The following is a 25812-nucleotide window of genomic DNA, read 5'->3' on the forward strand; positions in this document are numbered from 1 at the left end:
TCTCTCTCTCTCTCTCTCTCTGCCCCTCCCCCACTCGTGCTGTCTCTTTCTCTCTCAAAAATAAAAAACATTAAAAAAAAAAAAAAGTAGGCGAGCCATTCACCAAGTGGACCATGTGCTGCCGAAAGTGAGGGCTTTGAAGAGAGAAGACTTAGGTAGGATCTGGCCCCTTCTGGGTGGATTCAGGGCTGTGTGATCCTGGAACAGCCACCCAAGCTCTCTGAGTCTCGGTTTCTTCACCTACAGAATGGAGGTGATCACCACAGCTGCTTTCCAAGGTCTGTGGGAGGCCAAATGAAGGTGGTAGAAGGTGGACAACTTGTGATAATCACGCTGGTGGCAAGAAATATGTTTCTTGGGTGGGAAGCTCTGGGAAGGCGGTGCTTATATCCAGAGGAAGCTAAGACCAGAAGCTCAGTCATCTGAAGGACTTCTGGGTCCCCTTGAGCCCCACCAGGGGGGTTCGGTAGCCTGTTCCACATCATAGGAAGGACCTGAATTCCTTTCTGGGCTTTGAACCTGTGGGATTCTCTGTCTCCCTCTCTCTCTGCCCCTCCCCAGCTCTCTCTCTCTGTCTGTCTCTCTCAAAAATAAATAAATAAACATTAAAAAAATAAAAAATATATTTGAGAGAGAGCATGAGGAAGGGGCAGAGAGAGAGAGAGAGAGAGAGAGAGAGAGAGAGAGAATCTGAAGCCAATTCCGTGCTGTCAGCACAGAGCCCAACACAGGGCTCGAACCCACGAACAGTCAGATCATGACTGAGCGAAAGTCAGACGCTCAACTAACTGAGCCACCCAGGTGCCCCCACCTAATTTTTTTTTTAAATCAGCTTTATTGAGGTACAATTTACACACAATGAAATTCTTTCATTTTAAGCACAATTCAATGCGATTTGTAAGTGTATGTTTTCATGTAACCACCACCACGGTCATGATACAGAATAATCACATCATCTCAGAAAATTCCCTTGTGCCCCTTTGTAGTCACTCCCTCCTGCCACCCCCAACCCCTGAAAACCACTGACCTTCTTTATGTCATTATAGTTTTGTCTTTTCTTTTCTTATGCTTATTTGTTTATTTTTAGAAAGAGAGAGAGCAAGTGGGGGAGGGATACAGAGAGAGGGAGACAGAATCCCAAGCAGGCTGTGTGCTGTTAGCGCAGAGCCTAATGTGGGGTTCGAAACCATGAGCTGTGAGATCGTGACATGAGCTGAAACCAAGGGTCAGTCGCTTAACCAACTGAGCCACCCAGGTGCCCATATAATTTTGTCTTTTCTTAAATTCCATATAAATGTAAATCATCTAGCTTTAGTATGATGCTTTTGAGGTTCATTCATATCATATATATCAAGAGTTCCATTGTTTTTATTATGGAACAGAATTCTATTGTCTGGATGTACCACAGTTTTTTAAATCCGTGTTCCACTTGAAGGACGTTTGAACTGTTTTCATTGTGGGGCTATTGTGATAAAGCTGCCAGGAACATTCAGGTACAAGTCTTTGTGTGGACAAATGTTTCATTTCTTTAGATAAGTACCTCTTTGGTAAATGGCACGGCTGGTCATATTGTAAATGCCTATTTCACTTTATAAGAAACTGCAAACTCTTTCTGAAAGCAGCTGAACTCTGCTTCGCATAGGAGTTCCGAAAGATTACCTTCGGGACTGTAGGAGAGGCAACCACAGCGATATCATCCTAATGATCAATCAAGTGTTGTGTGTTCAACTCCGATGGCCTGGAGGTTCCTCATCCCTGCAGTGTGAGAAGGAAGCTCTAAATTGGGTCACTCACCCCCACCCTCGCTCTCATCCCCACCCCCCTTCCATGATCTTCCTGTGCTGGGCCCTGGCTTGAGTGCCAAGCGTAGAAGCAGGTCAAGGCAGTCTATACATAATGTATGGATTGTCTGGGAATTAAGTTTCCACCTAAAGCAAAAAGCCCTAGTTGCCTGACTTCCAATTAACTATTCATTTGTTTGGCTACAGGATCCCCCATTGAACAATGGGCAAGTCATAATTCTAAATGGACCCAGCAGACAAAGCTGGATCCCATTAACCACAACCAGTTCTCAGTTACCCAGTCAATAAACATTTGTTGGGCTGTACCCGGATAGTGTGTACGGAACTAATACTTTTTGTAACTTACTGTCCCTGCCCAACCACTCCATGGGGATTGTCATTGCTCCTTGACAGATGATTCAATGGATGCTTTTATTTGTGTTTAGAAAGGCATTGGGAGAAAAAATTCTCAATGGCTTTGTCCTCTTTATAAAAGCTGGGTCGAGATTTTTGTATGGGACCTTATTTCTCTTTGGTCAGGTTCTTACTCTCCGTGACTAGGGTCCGAGAATGCGCATCAGGGGTCTTTAAACCACCTGAAATTGTATGCAACATGTGTTGAGGATATATTTTTTCCTTTCATCAGATCCTCAAAGGCCTCTGGGAAACAGCCACAAGTTTGAATCACTTCTTTCTTAGTTTTTTTTCTGTTGCCAGCAATGGCATCAAAAGTACTCCACTGACTTTAAAGGAGGGTTCAGAGTTAGAATTCTCCTTTTAAAAAGTAGCCTGGATCATCTGCTTTTGGCAGTGTGATGGACTAGATTCTCTGAAGGGCTCCCTCCCTAAAAACCAACTGGATCATGGGGAGTGGGGGAACCCAAAAACTTTTAATGTATTGTTGGCTATGCAGAGAGTAGGGGAAATCTCCAAGGTCCCTCAGCACTAAAATCAATCAAACCAAACATCCCGGACTTGAGATCAGTAGGGGAGCCTGACTGGAAAGCAAAGGGAAGGGTGGGTGACCCTGAGGACAAATGCCCATTTCAGCGGTTACTGGGAAGCCTCCCTTGGACGAGTGTCAATGTGGGGGATCTGACTCAAGACTCTGCTTTAGCTCAGGTCTCTAAGGGATTGTGTCTTGTCACTGTCTCCACCTTCTGAGGTCTCCTCTGTGGCACGGAGAAGCAGAAACTACATTTCCCAGAACCCTCTGCCCTGTGGCATTCCAGAGGCCCTTGTGAGAGGCTGGGAAGGCAGGTGAAAGGGAGAGGGCACAGTTCTCCAGAGGTGTCGCAGACTGACTTTATGGGCAGATGTGAGCTCACGTCAGCTTCTGGGTGTGCTTGAGAATCCCCAGCAATGTGCGGCAGCTGGAAAGAGTGGGCAAGTGCTTTCAAGAGGCTCCTGAGATTAGAGTGGCCTCAGAGCAAACCTTGAGAGCCACTCACGTGGGAGCTACAGAGGGAAGTTACAGTTGAAGTCCCCTTTCTTTTTACTTCCCTTACTGATCCAATGGTCATATAAACTTCTTTTTCCCTGTATTCAAAACTTAGGTACTTGGTGTGCCAATCATGAATTTATGGACCGTCAGCTCCAAATTCAGTTACCAACACCTCCTGTAGGATAATGGGCAACATTCCTGGAGACAGATTGATTACCTTACAATGAGCATGATAAGTTTTTTCAGTAGGGGGCGCTGGAAAGACATTAGGGGAGGAAGGGGCTTCTGCTGGTTGTGGAGCTATACCTTTGGAGCGTAGTCTTGATGAGAGGACTTCCAGTGGTGTGGTGTCCCAGAATGCACAGTCTCAGTGAACTTGTAGCCCCTGTCCAGCCTGGTGATCACCTTCCTGTGGCCCTCTCACATGGATAATAGATGCTCTGGGCCTCCATCCAGCCACGGTACCCACACTGCTTCTGTGCACCTGTGTGCCTGTCTACCTGTCCCCTGAGAGAAGCTCATCTGTGTCCCAGGAGGTTACTTCTTGCCTTTCCAGAGACTGAGGACAGGCTGTGACCCAAGCCACCTTGCAGTCTTCTCTGCCTTCCAGTGGGCTGCAACCACATCTTCTTTAGTGAGGTCTGAACCTCAGCTTCGGGACGGGTGCCCCCCTTCAAAGTTTGTGTTCCTTGGGTACATTCCCTCAGCCCTCTAGGTTTTTATATGTCTTATAGTATGAAAATATACATCCACACAAAAACTGGTAAATGAATGCTCGTATTAGCATTCCTCATAATAGCCCAAAGCAGAAACAGCCCAGATTTCCATCGACTACATTTCCATCAATTTAGTTAGTAAATAAATAAACAACATGTGGTATATTCATATAATGGACTGTTATTCAGCACAAGAAGGAATGAAGTACTGATACTCGCTACAACATAGGTGAACCTTAGGAACATTATAGAATGTCCAGTATAGGCAACTCTATAGAGACAGAAAATAGATTAGTGGTTTCCGGGGGAGGGGGTGGAGGGAAATTTGTAGTGACTGCCAATCAGGCATGGGATTTCTTTCTTGGGGTGACAGAAATATTCTAGAAGTAGATGGTGGTAATAGTATCACAAATTCTGTGACTATATTAAACACCAATGAATTGGGGGCACCTGGGTGGCTTAGTCGGTTAAGTGTCCTACTTCAGCTCAGGTCACGACCTCATGGTGCATGAGTTGGAGCCCCGCATAGGGCTCTCTTCTGTCAGCCCAGAGCCTGCTCTGGATCCTCTGTCCTCCTCTCTCTCTGCCCTTCTCCTGCTCGTGCTCGCTTCCTTTCTCTCTCCAAAATAAATAAACATTAAAATTAAAACACACACACACACACACACACACACACACACACACAGAATGAGGGCACCTGGTTGGCTCAGTTGATTAAGAGACTGACTTCAGCTCAGGTGATGATCTCACGGTTTGTGAGGCTGAGCCCTACATCAGGCTCGCTGCTGTCAGCGTGGAGTCCACTTTGGGTCCTCTGTCTCTCTCTCTGCCCCTCCTCTGCTTGTGCTTTCTCTCTCTCGCTCTCTCTCTCTCTTAAGAAATAAATAAACATAAAAAAATTAAAAATAAAAAAACTCACAATGAATTCATCCCAAAGGATGAATCTTATGGTTTGTGAATTATATCTCAATAAGACTGTCATTAAAAAAAAATAAGCAAGGTAAAGAGACTATTGCAAATCTCTAGACATCTCCAAAAAAGAAGCAAATGGAATTTAATTGTTGATATTAAAAATTCAGTGGATAGGCTCAACAACAGATTAAACAGCTGAATAGTGAATTAGTGAACTGGAAGACATATCTGAGAAAATTACCTCGAATGCCACACACGGAGTCAAGGAGATGAGAAATATGAAGGAAGGGTTAAGAGAAGGGAGGATGGAATGAGGAGGTCTAAAAAATATCCAGTCAGGATCCCAGAAGAAGAGAAAAGGAGAGTAAAGGAGAAGCAGTATTTGAAAAGCTAATAATGACTACAAATTTCCAGAACTGATGAAAGATGTGAACCTATGGACAGAAGAAACACATACATCAAATAGGTTTAAAAAAAAAAAAAGAAACCCATACCTGGACATATTGTAGAGAAACCACAGAACACTACAGGTAAAGATCTTAAAAGCAGCTAGAGAGGAAAGATAAATTAACTACAAAGAAACAACAATTAAGATGGCAACAGGAACATGAATCTATAAGATAGAAAAACATCTTCAAAGTACAAGAAGATGGAAAATAACCATCAACCCAGAATTGTGTACCCAGCACAATTACCTTTCAAGAATGAGTGTGAAATAGAAACATGAAGGTGTACCAGGGATATTTTTAGGAAAAAAACCTGAGAATTTTACTATGAACAGACTTTTCTCTAAAACAAGTACATCTAGAAGATGTACTTCAGGAAGAAGGAAAATGATCCCAGAAGGAAGGTCTAAAAATGCAAGAAGAAATTGTGAGCAAGGAAATTAGTAAACATGTAGATAATTGCAAACAAACACTGTCTGCATAAATATAATGAAAGATGATGATGGTATATGATATGTGGGCTTGACAAAGGACAGGAACAAAGGCTGGATAATAATGATTCATAGGTGAGGGGAGGGGAGGATGATGAGAGTCAGTGAACTTCCTTGTATTTTTCCTGAGAAGGCTCAGGGACTGATTTACTTCAGACTTTGTTAAATGTGCATGGTAAAATTTCAAGGGTAATCACTAAACCCAGAGAAAGTATCACTTCCACACCAGTAGAGGAGAAGACAGAATAAGAAAGAAAAAAACCCAACAGCTCAATTTAGCAGAAAAAAAAAGGGGGGGAAGAAAGAAGTTTAGAAAAGAACAAATAGAAAGTAACATGATGGTAGAAATGAAAATACCATCAGTAACCACTGGAAGTATAAGTACACTAAACCACCTATTAAAAGACTGATTCTCAGACCTACACTTAAAAAAATTTAGACACACCTAGGGGTGCCTGGCTGACTCAATGGGTACAGCATATGACTCTTGATCCCAGGGTTGTGAGTTCAAGCCCCACATTGGGCATATAACTCACCTAAACAAACAAACAAACAAACAAACAAACAAACAAACTTAGACACACTTAAAGTAAAAGGACACAGAAAGGATGAAGGTAAAATGATTGAAAAAGATATACCAGCCATATACTAAGTAAAAGATAGCAGGTGTAATTATATTGATTTTAGACAAAATGGAATATAAGGCAAAAAGTATTACTAGGGCCTTTTATCATTATGACGATAAAAGGTTTACATCATTAGGAAGATATAATAGTTCTAAAGTTGTGGGTACCTATTAAAATAGCACCCAAATATATAAAATAAAAATTTATAAAACTATGGAGAGAAATTGAGTAATCCGCTAACAGAGTGGGAGATTTCAGTACAATGCTTTCAATTATTGATAGGTCAGGAAAGATTTGAGTAACATAGCCAAGCAGCCCAACTTAGTGGATGTTTACAAATTACTCTGCATCCATTCATCAAGGAATAGACATTATTTTCAAGTACACACGGAACATTTCTTTATTTTTTAAAAATGTTTTTATTTATTTTTGAGAGAGAGAGAGAGAGAGAGAGAGAGAGAGACAGAGTGCGAGCAGGGTAAGGGGTGCAGAGAGACAGGGAGACACAGAATCTGAAGTAGGCTCCAGGCTCTGTGCTGACAACCAGGGCTAGAACTCACGAACCGTGAGATCGTGACCTGAGCTGAAGTCGGACATTTAGCCAACTGAGCCACCCAAGCACTGCCACATGGAACATTTCTAAAAATTGACCACATAAAAGACCATAAAGGTAGTTTCAACACATTCAAGTCATGTGGCTTACGTAAACCACATTTTATGACCTATGATCATAGATCTACGTTATGCAATTAAACTAGAAGTCTGCAACAGAAAGAAAAGTGACACTCCCCCCAGTTTTAGAAATTAATTAGACAGTGCACCTCTAAATAATTTATGAGTCAAGTAAGAATTCATCATAGAAATTGAACATGGCATAGAGACAACAATATGATATGTGATAAAAATTCTACATATCAAAACTGGTAGATGTGGCAAAAATGGTAAGCATAGGGAAATTTATAGTTTTAGATACTTACATTAGGAAAAAAACCCTGAAAATTAGTGAGCTAGAGGAAAGAGGAGAGGAAGGGAAAGAAAGGAAAGAGGAGGGGCACCTGGGTGGTTCAGTCAGCTGAGCATCTGACTCTTGATTTCGGCTCAGGTCATGATCTCCCAGTTCATGGGTTTGAGCCCTGTGTTGGGCTCTGCACTGTCCATGCAGAGCCTTCTTGGAGTTCTCGCTCTTCCCCTCTCTCTGCTGCTCCCCCCACTAATGCGCACTCTCTCTTTCTAATAAATAAGAAAAGAAAGGAAAGAGGAAAAGAGAAAAGAAAAAAAAAACCCCAGTAGAATAAACTCAAAGCACAAGGAAAAAATAAAGATAAGAGCAAAAATTAATGCCATGGACAGCAAATGTACAATAGAGATGATCGGGGCGCCTGGGTGGCTCAGTCGGTTAAGCGTCCGACTTCAGCTCAGGTCACGATCTCACGGTCCATGAGTTCGAGCCCTGCGTCGGGCTCTGGGCTGATGGCTCAGAGCCTGGAGCATGCTTCCGATTCTGTGTCTCCCTCCCTCTCTGCCCCTCCCCCATTCATGCTCTGTCTCTCTCTGCCTCAAAAATAAATAAACGTTAAAAAAAAATAAAAAAAGTTTTTAAAAAACAATAGAGATGATTAATAAGCCAATGCCAGATAAAATAGACCCTCTGGAAAGATTCAGTCAGAAAGAGGGTAGTAGCATGCAAAAGTAGACAGTAATTGAAATAAAGAACAGAAGAAAGTGACAAATACAGAAGAAGTTAAAAACGTAAGATGAACATATCACGGATAGCATTAGATCAGTGAATTCGAAAACTTATTAGAAAGGGAAACATTTCTATATTTTATTTTTTTTAAGTTTTATTTATTTCAGTAATCTCTATGCCCAACGTGGGGCTCGAACTCACAACTCCGAGATCAAGAGTTGCACACTTCTCCTACTGGGCAGCCAGGCACCCCGAAAGGGAAACAATTCTAGAAAAATATAATTTGTCAAAGAAGTAACAAGAGAAGCTGAGTTTCCAATGGTATTAAAGAAATTGAATCAGCAGCTTTAAAAAAGAAGAAGAAGAAGAAGAAGAAGAAGAAGAAGAAGAAGAAGCAGCAGCAGCAGCAGCAGCAGCAGCAGCAGCAGCTTAGCTGGTTTTTAGGCAATTCCTAGCAGGTTTTCATAGGATAAATTACTCTAATTTTATAACAACTCTTACAAAGACTATCAAAAGAAGCAATACTCCCCAACTCAAATGAGGTTAGTACAACCTTGAAATAGAAGCAATGAAGGACTGTATGAGAAAGAAAATAACAGACCAGAATCCCTCCTGAACATAGATGGAAATGTTATAAACAAAATATTAGCAAATCAAGCCCACCAGTGTATGATAAAGATAATTCATCATGACTAAGCTGGATTTATCCCAAGAATATTAGGATGATTTAACCTAAAAACTCGTGACTTTAATTCACCACATTAACGGCTTAAAGGAGAAGTTATATGATTATCTATCCCAGTGGATGTAGTAAAGGCATTCAGTAAAAGTCAACATCCAGGGGCGCCTGGGTGGCGCAGTCGGTTGGCGTCCGACTTCAGCCAGGTCACGATCTCGCGGTCCGTGAGTTCGAGCCCCGCGTCGGGCTCTGGGCTGATGGCTCAGAGCCTGGAGCCTGTTTCCGATTCTGTGTCTCCCTCTCTCTCTGCCCCTCCCCCGTTCATGCTCTGTCTCTCTCTGTCCCAAAAATAAATAAACGTTGAAAAAAAAAAATTTAAAAAAAAAAAAAAAAAAAAAAGTCAACATCCAATCATGCAAAAAGCTCTTAGTAAAACAGGAATAAAACGAAACTTCCTAACATTCAAAGGTTGTCTTTTCTAAAAAAGCCTACAATAGTCATCACTCTTAATAGTGAATCATTGAAAGCTACTGTTCCTTTTAGAGCAGAACAAGACATCTGCTCAATAGGGCAAGTATAGGACAGATATAAGGAGAAAGACGGAAATAATACGGTCATTATTTGCGGCTAATGTATTGCATACGTAGCAAACTAAAAGAATCCACAAATTAGATTATTTGAATTAACTCTTAGAATTGTACATTGGTACAACTGTGAGAGACACTTTGGCAATATTTTGTAAAGTTGAACTAAATATATGACACAGAGATTCTTGCACATGCATAAGAATATTCATTGCCGTACTGTTTACAACAGCAAAACAATTGGAGACCACCAAATGGCCACTGACAGGAGAATGTATAAATCAAAAAGCGATATATTCATATAGTGAAATGAACTACAGCTACATACATAACCTGGTCAAATACAATGTATGAAGAAGGCAAGTTGCAGAAAACTACATACAGTCATGATACCACAGAGGCGCCTGGGTGACTAAGTCAGTTGAGTGGCTGACTCTTGATTTCAGCTCAGGTCCTGATCTCATGATTTGTGAGTTCGAGCCCCACACTGGGCTCTTTGCTGACAGTGTGGAGCCTACTTGGGATTCTCTCTATCCCTCCCTCTCTGCCCTTCCCCCTGCCTCAAAATAAATAAGTTTATTACTTACAAAATAAGTTTATTACTTAAAAAAAATAAAGTCATGTTTCCACATTTATAAAGCTCAAACAAGTAAACTAAAAAATATTTTGTTTATGTGCATACACATATGATAAAGCTACATATTTTTAAAAATTTTTAAAAAATGGTCAACATAAAATTCAAGCTAGTGTTACCTCTGGTTAGGAGGCAGGGCAAGATAGGAAAGAGGCGTACAGGTGGATGCATCAAGAGATAATGTTCTTCACTTGAACAGTGGGTCTCCAGGAGTTTATTTTATGCTGCATTTACTCTTTTGATGTATCAAATACTAGACATGAAGCTTTTTATAGAGTGGCCTGTAGTTACCCTCTTTCACCACTACATGACAGGCTAGTCCGTCAGTGAAGTACCTCCTAAAAGGAGAAGGCTGGTGAAGACGGAAACACTACCTCAAGGCAGCCTTCTTGCGGCAACTACCCTACAGGGTGATTCTCAGAGTGTTTACATGCACAACCAGGATAGCGCAGGTGCACAGAACTCTGGCTAGCGTCTTGAGGTGAGGCGGCCAGGTTTTGTTTTTTCCTTTCTTTTTGCCTGGTTATGTAACCATTTTGCAAAGTTAAAAGTGTGTCTGCTTGAATGTTGATTTTGATTTCTCAGAATTTTCCAATACTTCCCAAGGCGTTCATCCCTAAATTAACAATATGGAGCATGAGATCAACTACTTGGCCTCCTTCATGGCAACTGACCCCTCTAACTGCCCCTTCTATGTTTATTGATCGGCGGCTATGTTTTTCAGTACCGGCCTTAGAACCACTGGGTAATGAATTTCCAGATGGCACTGTTATATTCAGGGATATTTAAATTTTCATTAACAGTGTTAAAATAGCAACGTAATAGTCATCGAAAACACTCACAGGAATTCCGGTGCCGCACAGCTTCTTCATGTGATGTAACTGACAAATGTTGGTAGATGTTTGTTTCAGCGGCCAATGTTATGCCACCAGGGGCAACAGCACACATGGTACCCCAGCCACCTCCTACTTCTGTTTTCATTCTCCAGACCTGCCCTGTCCACTACATTAGCCACTGGCCACACATGTGGCAGTTGAGTGCTTGGAATGCGACCTGCCCTAAGTGTAAAATAGCTCTGAAGTTTGAGGACTTGGTATAAAAAAAAAAAGTTCAGTGCCTGTTAATAATTGTTCATAGTGATTACCTGCGGAAATTATTATGTTTTAGATATGTTAAGTAAAATGTACTATTGAAATTAATTTCATCTGTTTCCTTTTACTTTTTTTATGTTTGTTTATTTTTGAGAGAGAAGGAAAGAGAGCACGTGAGCGAGGCGGACAGTGGGGAGAGGGAGACACAGAATCCGAGGCTCTGAGCTGTCAGCATAGAGCAGGGCTCGAACTCGTGAACTGCGAGATCATGACCTGAGCCAAAGTCAGTGGCTCAACGGACTGAGCCACCCAGTGGCCCCTCCTTTTACGTTTTCATGTGGTTACTAGAAATTTTGAAATGACGTACTATGTGGCTCATACTGTTATTTCCACTGGACAGCACTACTTGAGATTCTGCCACCAACGCTTGTGATCCCTGCATAGAGCCACCTTCATGGTTTGTGGCCATAGCGGTAGCCCTGCTCTGTGACTGCTGCCACCTTCGCCAAGGGCTAAGGGTCCTGGGCAGGGTCGTGGGGAGGGGCAGGGCGGGGTGCGGTGGGGGCCATCCATTCCCGGGGCTGGCAGCGCCGGGTCTCTTGTCCGTATTCCTACCCAGGGACGGAGCGCAACTGGCGCCCCACGGAGGTGACGGTACCGTTGGGAGTTGCCTGTCTGCCTGGTTTGGGCAGCGGGCCTTAGGAAGGCGAGACAACTGGCCTGACTCTCTCCAGACTCGGCCAGGGTGTGGCACCGTCGTTGGCGGCTGGCGGGAGCATGCAGGTCTGGGCTGGAAAAGAAAGCATGCCCTAGTCTGGCTTTGAGCTTAGGGGGAAGGTGAGGCGGTGGCGGTGGCGGCGGCGGGGGGGGGGGGGGGGGGGGGGCGGGGGGGGGCGGGGGTCTTCCCCCTCCCCAACCTGCCTCAGGTTTTCTTGTGTTTGTCTCTTCTGGACTGCTCACGGCACTCCCTAGAGATAAGCCACCCCATGAAAATTGTGCAATTTCTGATTCCACATGCGAATTAAATACTATGATATTTGCATCTACAACTGGCACTACACAGGGGCACCTGGGTGGCTCAGGTGGTTAAGCACCGGACTTCGGCTCAGGTCATGATCTCACCGTTCCTGAACCCGAGTCCCTATGGGGTGAGCTGGAGCCCCGCTTCCAGTGAACACAAGCCCCACTTCTGTGGGATTCTCTCTCTTGCTGACTTGCTCCCCCCCCAAAAAAACATAAAACAACAACAAAAAACCCCCCAAAACTGGCACAGCACAATACAAAGAATGGTAAAATTCATGCTAATAATTTAAACCTTAAAGTTTTCTTTACATTTTTAAACGGTGGAAAAAAGTTTTTAATTTGTAATTGGAAACACCGTATCACATGACGTTTACCATCTTAACCATTTTAATTGTACAGCTCAGTAGCGGTATAACACATTCATGTTGTGCAACCAGTGTCTCCAATTTTAGTGTGTGTGCTGTGGGAGCAAGCACTGTGCGACGAGGCCCGGACGTTTTTCATCTTGCAAAACTGGAACTCCATACTCATCAAACACTACCTTTCTTCCATTTTTTCCTCCTGCCAGGCATGGCAACCACCGTCCTGCTTTCCGTTTCCATGAGTTTGACTGAAGTCGTATTGCATTTGTCTTTTTGTGACTGGCTGTGTCACTTAGCATAATGTTCTTTTTTTTTAAAAATTTTTTTTTTCCAACGTTTATTTATTTTTGGGACAGAGAGAGACAGAGCATGAACGGGCAAGGGGCAGAGAGAGAGGGAGACACAGAATCGGAAACAGGCTCCAGGCTCTGAGCCATCAGCCCAGAGTCTGACGCGGGGCTCGAACTCACGGACCGCGAGATCGTGACCTGTTAGCATAATGTTCTTAAGGATCATCTACGTGGTGGCATGTGTCAGAATGTCCTTCCTTGTTAATATCGAACAACTTTCCACTGTATGTATATATGCCACATGTTCCTCATCCATTCACCCATCCAGGAATATTTGTGTTACTTCCACCTTGCGGCTACTGTGGATAACGTTGCTATGAACATGGGTGTACAAATATCTCTTTCCAAATTTTGGCTAAAGTAAACAAGGCTGCAATTCATATCTTTGTACATGATCACTTTGTGCACGTGTGTGTATCTATAGGTTACACTCTTAAAGGTAAAATGTTGGGTCAAGGGAAATGTACATTTTATAATTTGTTAAATATTGCCAAACTGCTGTCCATAGAGATTGAACCATTTTGCACAGCCTTTGTGTGTTTTCAAACTTTGATCTTTGACAATATGATAGATTAGAAATGGAATTTCCATCAATAAAAATGAGTGGAAGCATGTAAAATATGTTTAAGTCCAGGAGTTTGTAATGACACCATAAAAACTCCCCAAATTTTAGGGGCATCTGGGTAGCTCAGTCAGTTAAATGTTGGACTCTTGATTTCAGCTCAGGTCATGATCTCACAGTTTGTGAGTCCAAGCCCTACATCAGCCTCTGCACTGACAGCGTGGAGCCTGCTTGGGATTCTCTCTCTCCCTCTCTCTCTGCCCCTCCCCTGCTCCTGATCTCTCTCTCTCTCTCTCTCTCTCTCTCAAAAATAAATAAATAAACATTAAAAAAAAAAGCCTCCCACAGTTTCAAAATTCAGCTTTGAAGGATACTAAGGAAACAATTCACTGTTTTGAAAACAAACAGATGAAAACAAAAGGAATCAAATGTGACCTGCCTTTTCTTTTAAAAAAAAAAAAAAAATTTAACGTGTATTTATTTTTGAGAGACAGAGACAGAGTACAAGCCAGGGAGGGGCAGAGAAAGAAGGAAACACAGAATCTGAAGCAGGCTTCAGGCTCTGAGCTGTCAGCACAGAGCCTAACGCAGGACTCAAGCTCATGAACAGTGAGATCATGACCTGAGCCGAAGTCAGATGCTTAATTGACTGAGCCACCCAGGTGCCCCCTGACTTTTCTATGTAAACTGTATATCAGGATAGCCAAATAGTCGATGAGAGGAAATTTCTCTTTATAAAAGTATTCTCATTGTTAAATGGAGAAGGAACAATGTAACCATTGAAAATACCCACAAAGATAATGATCACCAAAGATTGCAAAAGAGAGACAAAGTGAGAAAGAGATAGCTAGACATCGTGGTCCCCCGATATGAGATCACTGCTCTATCTCTGAACTCTACTTACCTAACATCTAAACTTGAATCTTGTAATGCCCGAAGTTCCGAAGCCTCCCACAAAAGACCACCAGAGTCGTAAGTCAAAGCCAAGCAGCAAGGGTCGTTTATTGCAGGTTTGAACCTGGACATCCGCGCACTCGTCGCCGGTGATGCTAAGAGCCCTCGATCCGGGTTGGTACAGCGTTTTTATGGACAGGGACAAATAGCACAGGGGAGGTTTCAAAATATGAGGGGCCTGATTAGTTGGTTTTAAAGTAAGGTCATTTGTCGTTCTCTGATTGGGCGTCCTTTGTCTGTTCTTTGGCGGGAAGGCTTTGTCCATTACTTGTGGCGGGAGGAAAAAGGGGAAAGGGGAAAGGGGGTAGAGGAGGAATGTGTTGAGCAAGCAGGTTTACAGAAGCGAGAAATGCCGGTTAGTTCATGTACAATCACTTATTCTATTACATACCAGACTACATGTAGGAAGTTTCACAACTCACTCTATTACATAGTGAGTTACATTCAGGAAAGGGTTCACAACGCTCGTAGCAAACAGCAAGCAAAACAGACTTCTCAGCAATTGTATTTTTTATCAGAGATCCATAATAAGCAGAAAAGAGAACTTTAGCTTTAAACTAAGGCAGGGCTGTCATTTGGATTTAAAGCTGTTCTTTTCAAATCTGATCAAGTCACCAGGTCTACCTGCCAACTACCAAGTTACAGAAAAAATAGAGATAAGAACAGGTTAAGCAAAATATCAAGGGGATGTGATCACAAAATCCAGACTCTAGGAAACTCAAGTGACCTAATTTCTTCTATAAATAAATTAAAAAAAAAAAAAAGAGAGAGAGGGTGGTGGAGGGATCTCTAAATTAAAATAAATTTAAGGTTCATAGCAACCAAATGCAATATATGGGCATTTTAACATCCTGACTCAAACAAGCAAACAAAAACGTGCTATTATTTATGAGACAGCTGGGAATTTGAACCCTGATTCAATATTTAATTACATTAAGAAATTATTGTTGATTTAAAAAAAATTTAATATTTATTTATTTTTGAGAGAGAGAGAGACAGAGTGTGAGCAGGGGAGGGGCAGAGAAAGAGGGAGACACAGAATCTGAAACAAGTTCCAGGCTCTGAGCTGTCAGCACAGAGCCTGATGTGGGGCTCGAACTCACAGACCAGGAGATCATGACCTGAGCCGAAGTCAGACGGTTAACCAACGGAGTCACCCAGCTGCCCCAAGAAATTATTGTTAATTTTAAGGCACTATGATATTGTGCTATTTTATCACATGATGTTTTAGGTATTAAGGTATTATTTTCAAGATTTGTGGCATTATAGTTAGGTTAAAAAACCTTATCTTCTAAAGATATGCTAAAATAATTATTGGTGAAGGGATACAACGTTTGAGATTTGTTTCAAAATGACACAGTGGGAGTGTGTGCTGGGATGGGGTGTGGATGAACCAAGACTGACTATGAGCTTATGATGAATCTGGGTGATGCATACTCTACAATTCTCTGTATTTTTGTTCATTTTTGAATTTTTGAATTTTTCCAGATAAGAGTTTATTTCAAAAGGAGAATGAAAAGAGAGTAATTAGAAACAATAGGTACAGATTGGTCTTTGTAGGAATTTTAATGTAAACAAGGAGCAAAGAGGAAAAAGAATCAATAGCTGTGAGTCAAGAGAAGGTGGTTGTTTGTTTTCCTTTTTTTTTTTTTTCCAACGAATCTCTCTGCCCAACATGAGGCTTGAACTCACAACCCCTGAGATCAAGAGTCACGTGCTCTACCAAATGAGCCAGCCAGGCACCCCATTAGAAGGCTTTTTCTTTTAGAGAGAGAGAAAGAGTGTGTGTGCAAGTTGGGGCCAGGGGCAGAGGGGGAAAGAGAGAGAATCTTAAGCAGGCCTCATGCTCAGTGCGGAGCCTTACGTGGGGCTTAATGCCATGACCCTGGAATCATGAACTGAGCTGAAATCAAGAGTTGGACATTTAATTGACTAGGCAGCCCAATATTAATTTTTTTTTTTAAAAAGCAGGCAATATTAACAAAGGCAAATGTTACAAATAGTACATATTAAATGTTTTGAATACAAATATATGGAAAGCAAACTAATTCCACCTCTGGGACTATAAGATTTAACCCTCACCTATGGTAAACTCAGAGTATGGAAAGGATAGACAGCAAAAATAGGCAAAAGGAGGCAAAAGGAGGCAGGCCTCCACTTTTGTGAGAAAAGGGATTTCAGTCTAAGAAGTTGGTCTTGTTGAGTAAGAACTGACACCACCCATATCAACATGATGCAACTGTTCCAGAAAATTCTTGCCCAGGAAGATAAATGGATTAAATGCTAGCTCAAGAAATTAATTTATCTGGGCAAATCGTTTGCTCATCTGGGACAGGACAGATGACTGCTCTGTCAAGACCACAGAATGCACACACAGGCAAAGAGCTCACCATAATGACAAAGTCTATTTATCAAGATTTGTTTTGAGACCCTTGCTTCTCTAGGGCTGTGTATGCTAAACTGTGCCCAATCCCCATCAATTTCTTGCTTTGAAAAACCACCTTAAATCATGTGAGCCCAGACCCCCAAATCCTACAAATCTCTTTTCTTGAAATCCCCTTTCTAAGATACTAGCAAATCTCGATCAAGGTGTTATTTTTCCTTGCTGCAGTAAATACCTAATAGCCTTACTTTGCTTGATCAACAGGTTTTGCTGGTGTTCTTTTGGGAAGTTGGCAGCAGACAAGATCTGTGAACTCAAATGAGAAAAAAAAAACCCTGACATTTATTTTCCTAAACCTGTAACTGAAATTTAGCATTTCCTTTAACTATGAATATAAGCAACAAATCCCAGTGACTGTAGCCATGTCACCAGTAACAATTATGACCATTTGTCACTGGTAAAAATGACAGGTATTTTTGGTCTGAGTAACAGCTGTTGCTTATATCTCAAAATATCATTTTATGCTTACCACTACTTTGAAATTAATGTGGGGTCAGAGCTGTGAAGGCTCTGAGATTTTGCCCGACTTACAAGCTACCAAGTCAGCTTGCCACAGTTTCATGGATCATGGCAGAAGTCACAAAAGTCCTGGATCTGAGATGAAAGATTGTATTAGTCACGGTAAAAGGGATAGAGCCAGAGTGTCAGTGGATTTGTGCTGTTTCCCTAATTTCTGTTTCCACAAGGCATGCAGGATCAGGTCACAGGAGCACGTGAAGCAGATTTTGTTAAAAGACAGGACTTTAGGCCCCAGGGCCGGTGCACTTTTTGAGCAAGCGACAAATGTAGCAAGCAGAAAATAAGCTAGACTGGTTGCCTAAGTGACCAGCTACTGATGCTGTTCAGAATCGAGCAAGGGATAAGCCTTGCGGTCTGGCACACTCAGCAAGAATGTACAGGGACACTCAGGACTCATGTGGACTGCCTCTCCAACATGCAGTACTAGACTTGGTATTAATGCATTTACAAAGGAGCAGATACAGGGGTTCCTGGCTGGCTCAGTCAGCAGAGTAGGTGACTCTTTTTTTTTTTTTTTTTTTAATGTTTATTTATTTTTGAGAGAGGGGATCTGGGGAGCGGGGAGGAGAGGGGCAGAGAGAGAGGGAGACATAGAATCTGAGGCAGGCTCCAGGCTCTGAGCTGTCAGCACAGAGCTGGATGTGGGGCGCGAACTCATGAACAGTGACATCAGGACCTGAGCCGAAGTCAGATGCTTAACCAACTGAGCCACCCAGATGCCCCAGAGCATGTGACTCTTGATCTCCAGGTCATAAGTTTGAGCCCCGCATGGGATATAGAGATTACATACAATACAATACAATACAATACAATACAATACAATACAATACAATACATAACATAAAATAAAATAACATAATAACCGATTTCCTTATTTTATTTAATACATGTATATACGTACATAATTCCGAGAAGGGTTGGTAGGCTTAACCAGATTGCCAAAGGAGTCCATGGCACAAATAAGGTCAAGAAATGGGAGATTTAAGCAAATACTTTCTTTTTTTAAAAAAACTTTTTTTTGGGGGGCGCCTGGGTGGCTCAGTCGGTTAAGCGTCCGACTTCGGCTCAGGTCATGATCTCACGGTTCGTGGGTTCGAGCCCCGCATCGGGCTCTGTGCTGACAGCTCAGAGCCTGGAGCCTGTTTCGGATTCTGTGTCTCCCTCTCCCTCTGCCCCTCCCCTGTTCATGCTCTGTCTCTGTCTCAAAAATAAATAAACGTTAAAAAAATAAAAAATAAAAAAATAAAATAAACAAAAAAACCCCCTTTTTTTTTTTAAACATTTATTTATTATTGAGATAATAATATGTCTCTCTGAGAGAGACAGAGCATGAGCAGGGGAGGGGCCGAGAGACGGGGAGACACAGAATCCGAAGCAGGCTCCAGGCTCCAAGCTGTCAGCACAGACTCGACTCGGGGCTCAAACTCACAAACCGTGAGATCATGACCTGAGCTGAAGTCTGACGCTTAACTGACGGAGCCACCCAGGAGCCCCAACAAATATTTTCACCAACAAATATTGATATAAAAATAAATTTTTATACAGCTCCATTACTCAGGAAAACCTGTTCAGAACTCTCCTCATCAAGAAGGCAGAGTGGGAAGGGCCCTGGTGTCAAATCCAGGAGACTAGAGTTTGGGTCTCAGCTCTGTGAATGCCCCACTAGTTACTTAAACTTTTTGTGTTCAGTTCTCATCTGTCATGTGATATGCTTGTTACCAAACTCACTGGCTCACGGCTCAAAACAGAGACTTGAGAGGTATACTCTCACACATTGTCTGCGGGAGCGTAAACTATATTTCCTGGAGAGTAACTTGGCCTTATGTACTCAAAAATATTCAAATCCTTTGAGCTACTACATCCATTACTAGAAATTTAGTATTAGGACATAAGCAGATATACACACAAAGACGTAATTGAAAAGATGTTCATGGCAGTATTATTTATAATCATAGTATTTTTGCAAACATCTTGAATGTCTAATAATTAAGGCATGGCTACAGAAATTGTGGCACGTCAATAATTGATAAATGCGGTCATTGTGAATTGTCAGAGCTGAATATTTTGTAACATTAAAAAATGCCTGTGATTTTATGTTAAGTTATGCAAAACTCTGCTGAAAATGTTATAGCTAGGGGTATAACGCATACATATTTGCAATTTTTATTTTTTTTTTTTATTTTTTATTTTTTATTTTTTTTAAATTTTTTTTTCAACGTTTATTTATTTTTGGGACAGAGAGAGACAGAGCATGAACGGGGGAGGGGCAGAGAGAGAGGGAGACACAGAATCGGAAACAGGCTCCAGGCTCCGAGCCATCAGCCCAGAGCCCGACGCGGGGCTCGAACTCACGGACCGCGAGATCGTGACCTGGCTGAAGTCGGACGCTTAACCGACTGCGCCACCCAGGCGCCCCCATATTTGCAATTTTTAAATTTACATTAAAATTTTTTCTCCTATATTTCTCAATAAGCATATGCTGCTTTGTAATAAGAAAAGCAAATTATCTGAAAAATCAACTCAAATTTAAGGTTTTTTGTGTGAAAGTGTTTTGACACTCACATTGTATGACATAAATGTGAAATGTTATCAGTATTTTTCTGGGAATTTAGAAGCACAGTTGGATTCACGTTTAAATCCATAGATTTGGCTACATGGAATATAAATTGGTCAGTGGGTAGCCGTGTTCTGTGCAGCTCTGGAGCAGGTGGGCTCCCTCTGCTTGCTCCTCCCCGCCCCCCCCCCCCAACCCTGCAGCCCCATTCTCACTCCTGTTTTTCTTCCTCTCCATGCACCATCCAGCCCTCCTTCCTCTGAATGAAGGTGTCTGGTCTTGTCTCCTGGGCTGAATCATGCCTCAGAAATGGAAAAAGCCCCAAGGCCAGGGCCTGTCTGGTTTGAAGAGCAGGGGCTCAGTTTTGAGTGTCACATCAAAGGGCATAATGAGGGCTGTGTTGCAGGTTCCAGGCTAGAGGGCAGGCGTGGGTGGCGCCATGGTTATGGGCTTCGGGGCTGTGGCCCTGACGGAATGCTGAAGCCGTATGGCCAGACATATGTGAGGAAAAGACTGCTTTTCCTGTGGTACGATTTGAGGGCATCCTGTGGTCCCCCTCACTCCGAAGCTTCTGGTGCCAACTCACTGTCCTCTTCTCCTGAAATCTCCAACATTAATGAAGGCTCCTGTTGAAATGTATTTGGATCATCTGGGGCAGCAACCTAACCTAATACTAGGATTGAGGCTTTGGAATCAGGTAGACCTAGTTACATGCTGATCCCCACTCCACTGCTGCTTGGAGTAGTCACTCGATGTCTATGAGCCTGGGTCTCGTCATCTGTAAATGATGACAAACGCACTTACATACAGCAAGCATACGACAGGCACAGTTCCGGGTGCCTTTCTTATAACAACTCATTTGATGTACACAACAACCTTAATAGGCACCTGCTGTTATCGTCGTGCCCATTTTACAGATTGGGAAACTGCAGCCCGTTTGGTTAATTAACTCGCTCAAGGTCCCCTCAGGGTCAGCACCAGGATGAACCCAAGCAGTGTGGTTCCAGAGTCTATGTTTTTTTTTAAAAATTTTTTTTTTCAACGTTTATTTATTTTGGGGACAGAGAGAGACAGAGCATGAACGGGGGAGGGGCAGAGAGAGAGGGAGACACAGAATCGGAAACAGGCTCCAGGCTCTGAGCCATCAACCCAGAGCCTGACGCGGGGCTCGAACTCACGGACCGCGAGATCGTGACCTGGCTGAAGTCGGACGCTTAACCGACTGCGCCACCCAGGCGCCCCCAGAGTCTATGTTTTTAACAGCCATGTTGGGAGCCTCACAGTAAGATGCGGCAACTATAGTAACTATGATTTATTAGGAGCTTACTTAGTGCCAGGCACTATGCTAAATGCTGCAACAGGCATTTCTCATTTGTTCATCCCAATGCCTGGGTGAGGCAGGGACTATTGTTACATGCTAACATTGACCTGCAGGACCTGGCCCAGTGTAGACAAGGCCCTCTGTTAAAGGCGGGGCTTTTAGGAGGTCGTTACAGGGTAGAAGAGCTAAGATGTGTCCATAAATCAATGTGATTCACGGTAGACTCAGAGCTTGATGGAGCTGGAAGAGAGCTTCGAGATGGTCTAGTTTAAACTCATTTTTACTGATGACAAGAACTGACTTGCTCTGTTTATTCCCATAGAGTTTGGGGGAGGATCCAGTGAGATAACAATAGGCAACACTTACTGAGTTCGCTTGCTGTGTGTGTGTGTGTGTGTGTATGTGTGTGTGTGTGTGTGTGTATTTTTCATTCAACCCTCACAACAACCAGATAGGAGAGGCACTATTATTATCCTCATTTCGAAAACAAAGGAACAGATGTGGAGAGGTTAATAAGCAACTTGTCCCACATCACACAGCTAGCAAGTGGCAGAGCTGGGGTGCTGGCAGAGTGGGTTCCAAAGCTCGGTGCTGAACCACCATGCTCTGTGCCACCCCACTTACAGAAGGTGGTTAAGAAGTCTAGGAGGAGGCGGGTGGGTCAGGTGGGTCAGAAAGTGCTTCGTAGACTACGAAGTGCTGTACAGACATGGGTTATTATCAGAAAGAAGTAAGGGTCCCAAGAGAAGCGTAAACTGGTATAAAGCTCAGGGCAAAACCAAGCATGATCTCTAGGATGAGATGGACCCGCGTTCCTAAGTACGAGTGAGGAGCATCCAGGGTGTTATGAGGTGGTGGTGGGGAAGGCTTCGTCTAGTCCTCCCTCATTAGCTCAGAATGACCGATCAGATTAGCCAATTGGCATGTTGGCCCTGGTGAAGTGGTGATCAGGACCAGAGAAAGCCTTGGGGACCTTCAGAGAGCAAGCTGGGCGGGGGCTACTCAGAGGGGGATAAATGGAGGCACAGAAGAAGGTTGGTAGCAGGGACGGGGGTGGGGGTTAGACAGCCCGAGTTCAAACCCTGATGTTTTACCACACTCTGATTATGAGGCCATGGGTAAGCGATCTCTATCTGAGTTTCCTCATCTGAAGAATGGGAGTGATAATAATGGTATTCTTCAGAGGCTTGTGCGAAATAGACACGCTAATTTGTTTAAAGTGTTTGCTCTGATGCTTGGCACCCAGTAAGCACTCAATAAGAGCTAGCATTGTTATTTATTTTATTACTACTATCCCGGATACCTGATTGGTGTCATGATTCAGGGAGGAGTGGTGTTAGAAGAAAGCAGATACACATGTCTACCGCCATCTACTCTTGGTAAATCTAAGTCTGCTGTGGTGAATTGGTTTGCAAAATAATGCAGACTAGATTCCCCCCTTCTCACCTTAGGTTTTGTTTTTGAGAATCATTAGATCTGCATCTCAGGTAAAGGTAAGGAGTGGGAGGAAGAGGGGATAAAGGCCAATGGGCCACCGGGCCTCTGGGCTAATTAGAGAAGGGTCATCAGTGGTTTCTTGGTCGTCACACTCACTGATTTCTGATGCCTTCCCTCTGTGTCTCTGTTGGGATTTCTGAACTCTTGTTAATTAGCCTCCTCACCCCTTTGCATAGTATATGGATTTACTTTCTTCTTTTTTTTAAAAATTAATTTATTTATTTTGAGAGAGACAAGAGACAGCACGAATGGGGGAGAGGCAGAGAGAGAGGGTGAGAGAGGGAATCCCAAGCAGGCTCTGTGCAGACAGGCTCAAATGCACGAAACTGCCAGGTCATGACCTGGGCCAAAATCAAGAGTTGGAGGCTTAACCGACTGAGCCAACCAGGCGCCCCTGTGGATTTACTTTCCATTATCAGAAGCAAATACATCCCTGCAGGGAACATGCAGATGGGTGGGAAGTCTTTTCTTGAACAGATTAATGGCACGATAGAAGGATGACTGTTGGATGGGAACTAGGGAGAATGGGAACTAATATGTACTGACCTGCACTCCTTTGCAGGACCAGGCTGGGTGAAGGAGCTTGCATGTTGCCATCATGCCAACCCTGCAAGAAAAGTATTAACTCCATTGTAGAAATCTGCCCAAGGCCACAGCTAGCCCATGGAGAAGGGAGTCCAACCCAGATCTATTCAATGCCAAGGGTCATCCTTTATACAAAATCTGAGAAACTCCACTGACTCAGAGCTATAAGGCCAAGTCAACCTGGCTTGGGGAAAGGACTGCTCCAGGGAGGGAAGGCCTCCTCCCAAATCCCCCAGGAGATGAAGCACTGGAGCTCAGTTATGTCTTTGGTCCAGGTAGAAGATTGCAGTTTGTTGCAAAAAAATTGATCTCCATCAGGCTATTACTACTTGTGGTTATATTTAACTATTGTTCAGTTGCTCAGTAGCTTTTTGTCATGGGGGTGGGAAATAGGTCAGAAGCCCAAGGAACTATTTCTGGGCTCTGGCCTTTGGGAAAGCAACCTTGTCCTGTTTACACATCCTCCCTCTGGATTTGCACAACCTGACCCAGAGGTGACCCAGAAAGGTCACCCTCCAAGCCCAGGTAAATAGAGGCAACCAAACAGTCTCCAGTTAGCCAATGGCTATTGAGCAACCAAGGGAGCCCAGAACCCTACAGAAGGCAACTATGATAAATGTAGAAGAAAAGAGCAGCGTCAGACTCCTTGGACTGCTGGAGCAGAAGCATAGTCCTATCTGGGGGCGGAGGTCCCACAGTGCAAGTTCCAAGCCCCTCTCTCACATGACTCTTGGGCCAGTCACCCTTCTTAGCAACCACCCAGTAATACCACCAAGCTGAGGTGTCAGCACAAGCATGAACCCTAGTTTATCTTGTAGAGTGAGAGGAGGAAGAAGGAAGTCTCTTATTCAGCAGTGAATAATAGATGGATGAATCAGGTCTCCTTCAGAAAACAAAACTGAAGGGAAGAAGGGGCCTGTGTCTGTCACCTTCTTCAAAAAGTCAGGTGGGAAAAAAAATGATGTAGGACAAGAGGCTGGCTCTGGGGGAGAGAAGGGATGTGGAGCCTGGTTGCTCTACAGAACTCAGGAAGGAAGCCAGTTGGAAGGGAGCCCCCAGGTCACACATCTGAATATGTCACTGCCAAGTCCCCAGAAACCAAAAAGCCTGCATCAACCTGTCAGGAACTGGACATTCTGCCAATCCTGAACTCCCAGAACCAACCTGCTTCCTCCTCTTTTCCACCAGCTATTTCAGACTCTACCAGTGGAAGCTCATCTTCAGTCCTCATTTTCTTTTTCAAAAAAATTTTTTAATGTTTTATTTATTTTTGAGAGAGAGAGAGAGAGAGAGAGAGAGAGAGAGAGTGAGAGAGAGAGAGAGCAGGGGAAGGGCAGAGAGAGGGAGGCACAGAATCCGAAGCAGGCTCCGGGCTGTCAGCACAGAGCACAATTCAGGGCTCGAACCTGTGAACGGTGAGATCATGACCTGAGTTGAAGTCAGACACTTAACCGACTGAGCCATCAAGGTGTCCTTGGAGGAGAGAATTTGAGAAGTGGCCAAACCCCACCAATAGCTCTGTAACTGAGGGGCGGTCTTCACCAACTAGGATTGGGATGGGGGCTAAACAAAATATATACACTTGTTGAGCCCAGCGCGCTCCCTTGGGACCAAATACATGTATTTGTTCTTTCTCTGTGATAGATATTGTCTTTTGGGGGATCGGGGGGGCGGGGGGAGAGAGAAAACTTCTCTATTGAGTTTGCACATTTTGTGACTGCCCCAGGAGCTTCATCACCTCCCCTTCTACCATCCTAATCCAAGACCTTTCTTCCTAAATGGCCTTCCTGCTTCCTATTGGGTCCTAGAGTTTATTCTCCATACAGCAGCCAGAGAGATCTTTTTAACAACATAAATTGTGGGGCACCTGCGTGGCTCAGTCTGTTATGCGTCTAACTTCCGCTTGGGTCATGATCTCACGGTCTGTGAGTTTGAGGTCTGCATTGGGCTCTGTGCTGTCAGTACAGAGTCTGCTTGGGATCCTGGGTCCCCCTTTCTATCTGTCCCTCCCCTGCTCATTCTCTCTCCCTCCTCTCAAAATAAAGAAACTTAAAACATAAATCCTTACCTTGTCACTTTCTTGTTTAAAACTGTTCAAATGCCCCATCACACTTAAGAGTAGAATTTAAACAGTTCGCCATGGGTGACGGAGCCCTACGGTGACCTGCACCCCGCTGACTCCACCTCCCATCATTCTTCCCCGGGGCCCATTCTGATGCAGCCACACAGACCTTTGTGTCTGAGCTCACCAAGACTATGACCTCTTCAGGGCTTTGGTACTAGCTTTCCCCTTTGCCCAGAATACCCTTTGTTCCTACCTGTCATGGAGGACTTGTCTGACCACTCAAACGAATTGGCCCACCGCCCCCCCCCCCACTCACCCCCATGAGTGATACTGACTCAACCAGTCTCGTCTAGTATTCGCTTACTCGTTCATTGTCTGTCTTCCCCGCAACAACACAAGCCCCAGAAAGGGAAGGCACTGTGTCTATCACTGAATCTCTAGTGCCAAGCAGAACCTGGCGCGTAGATCTCTAGTATTCGTCAGATA

The 25812-nt window shown here is 43.5% G+C and overlaps 1 protein-coding gene across 1 annotated transcript in view; it reads right to left on the reverse strand.

Annotated features, from left to right (window-relative positions):
* The window catches only part of CLN6 (CLN6 transmembrane ER protein), a 36496-nt gene extending 21450 nt beyond the window's left edge, over nt 1–15046 (reverse strand). Inside the window, exon 1 of the mRNA XM_086711044.1 lies at nt 14293–15046. Within this exon, the coding sequence (XP_086567170.1) occupies nt 14293–14414 (122 nt within the window). The 5' untranslated portion in view covers nt 14415–15046. The remainder of the gene's footprint in view (nt 1–14292) is intronic.
* Between the last annotated feature and the right edge of the window lie 10766 nt (nt 15047–25812).

Source organism: Puma concolor, chromosome B3, assembly GCF_028749965.1.
Source record: "Puma concolor isolate L17-30 chromosome B3, mPumCon1.1.hap2, whole genome shotgun sequence".
Taxonomy (NCBI): Eukaryota; Metazoa; Chordata; class Mammalia; order Carnivora; family Felidae; genus Puma; species Puma concolor.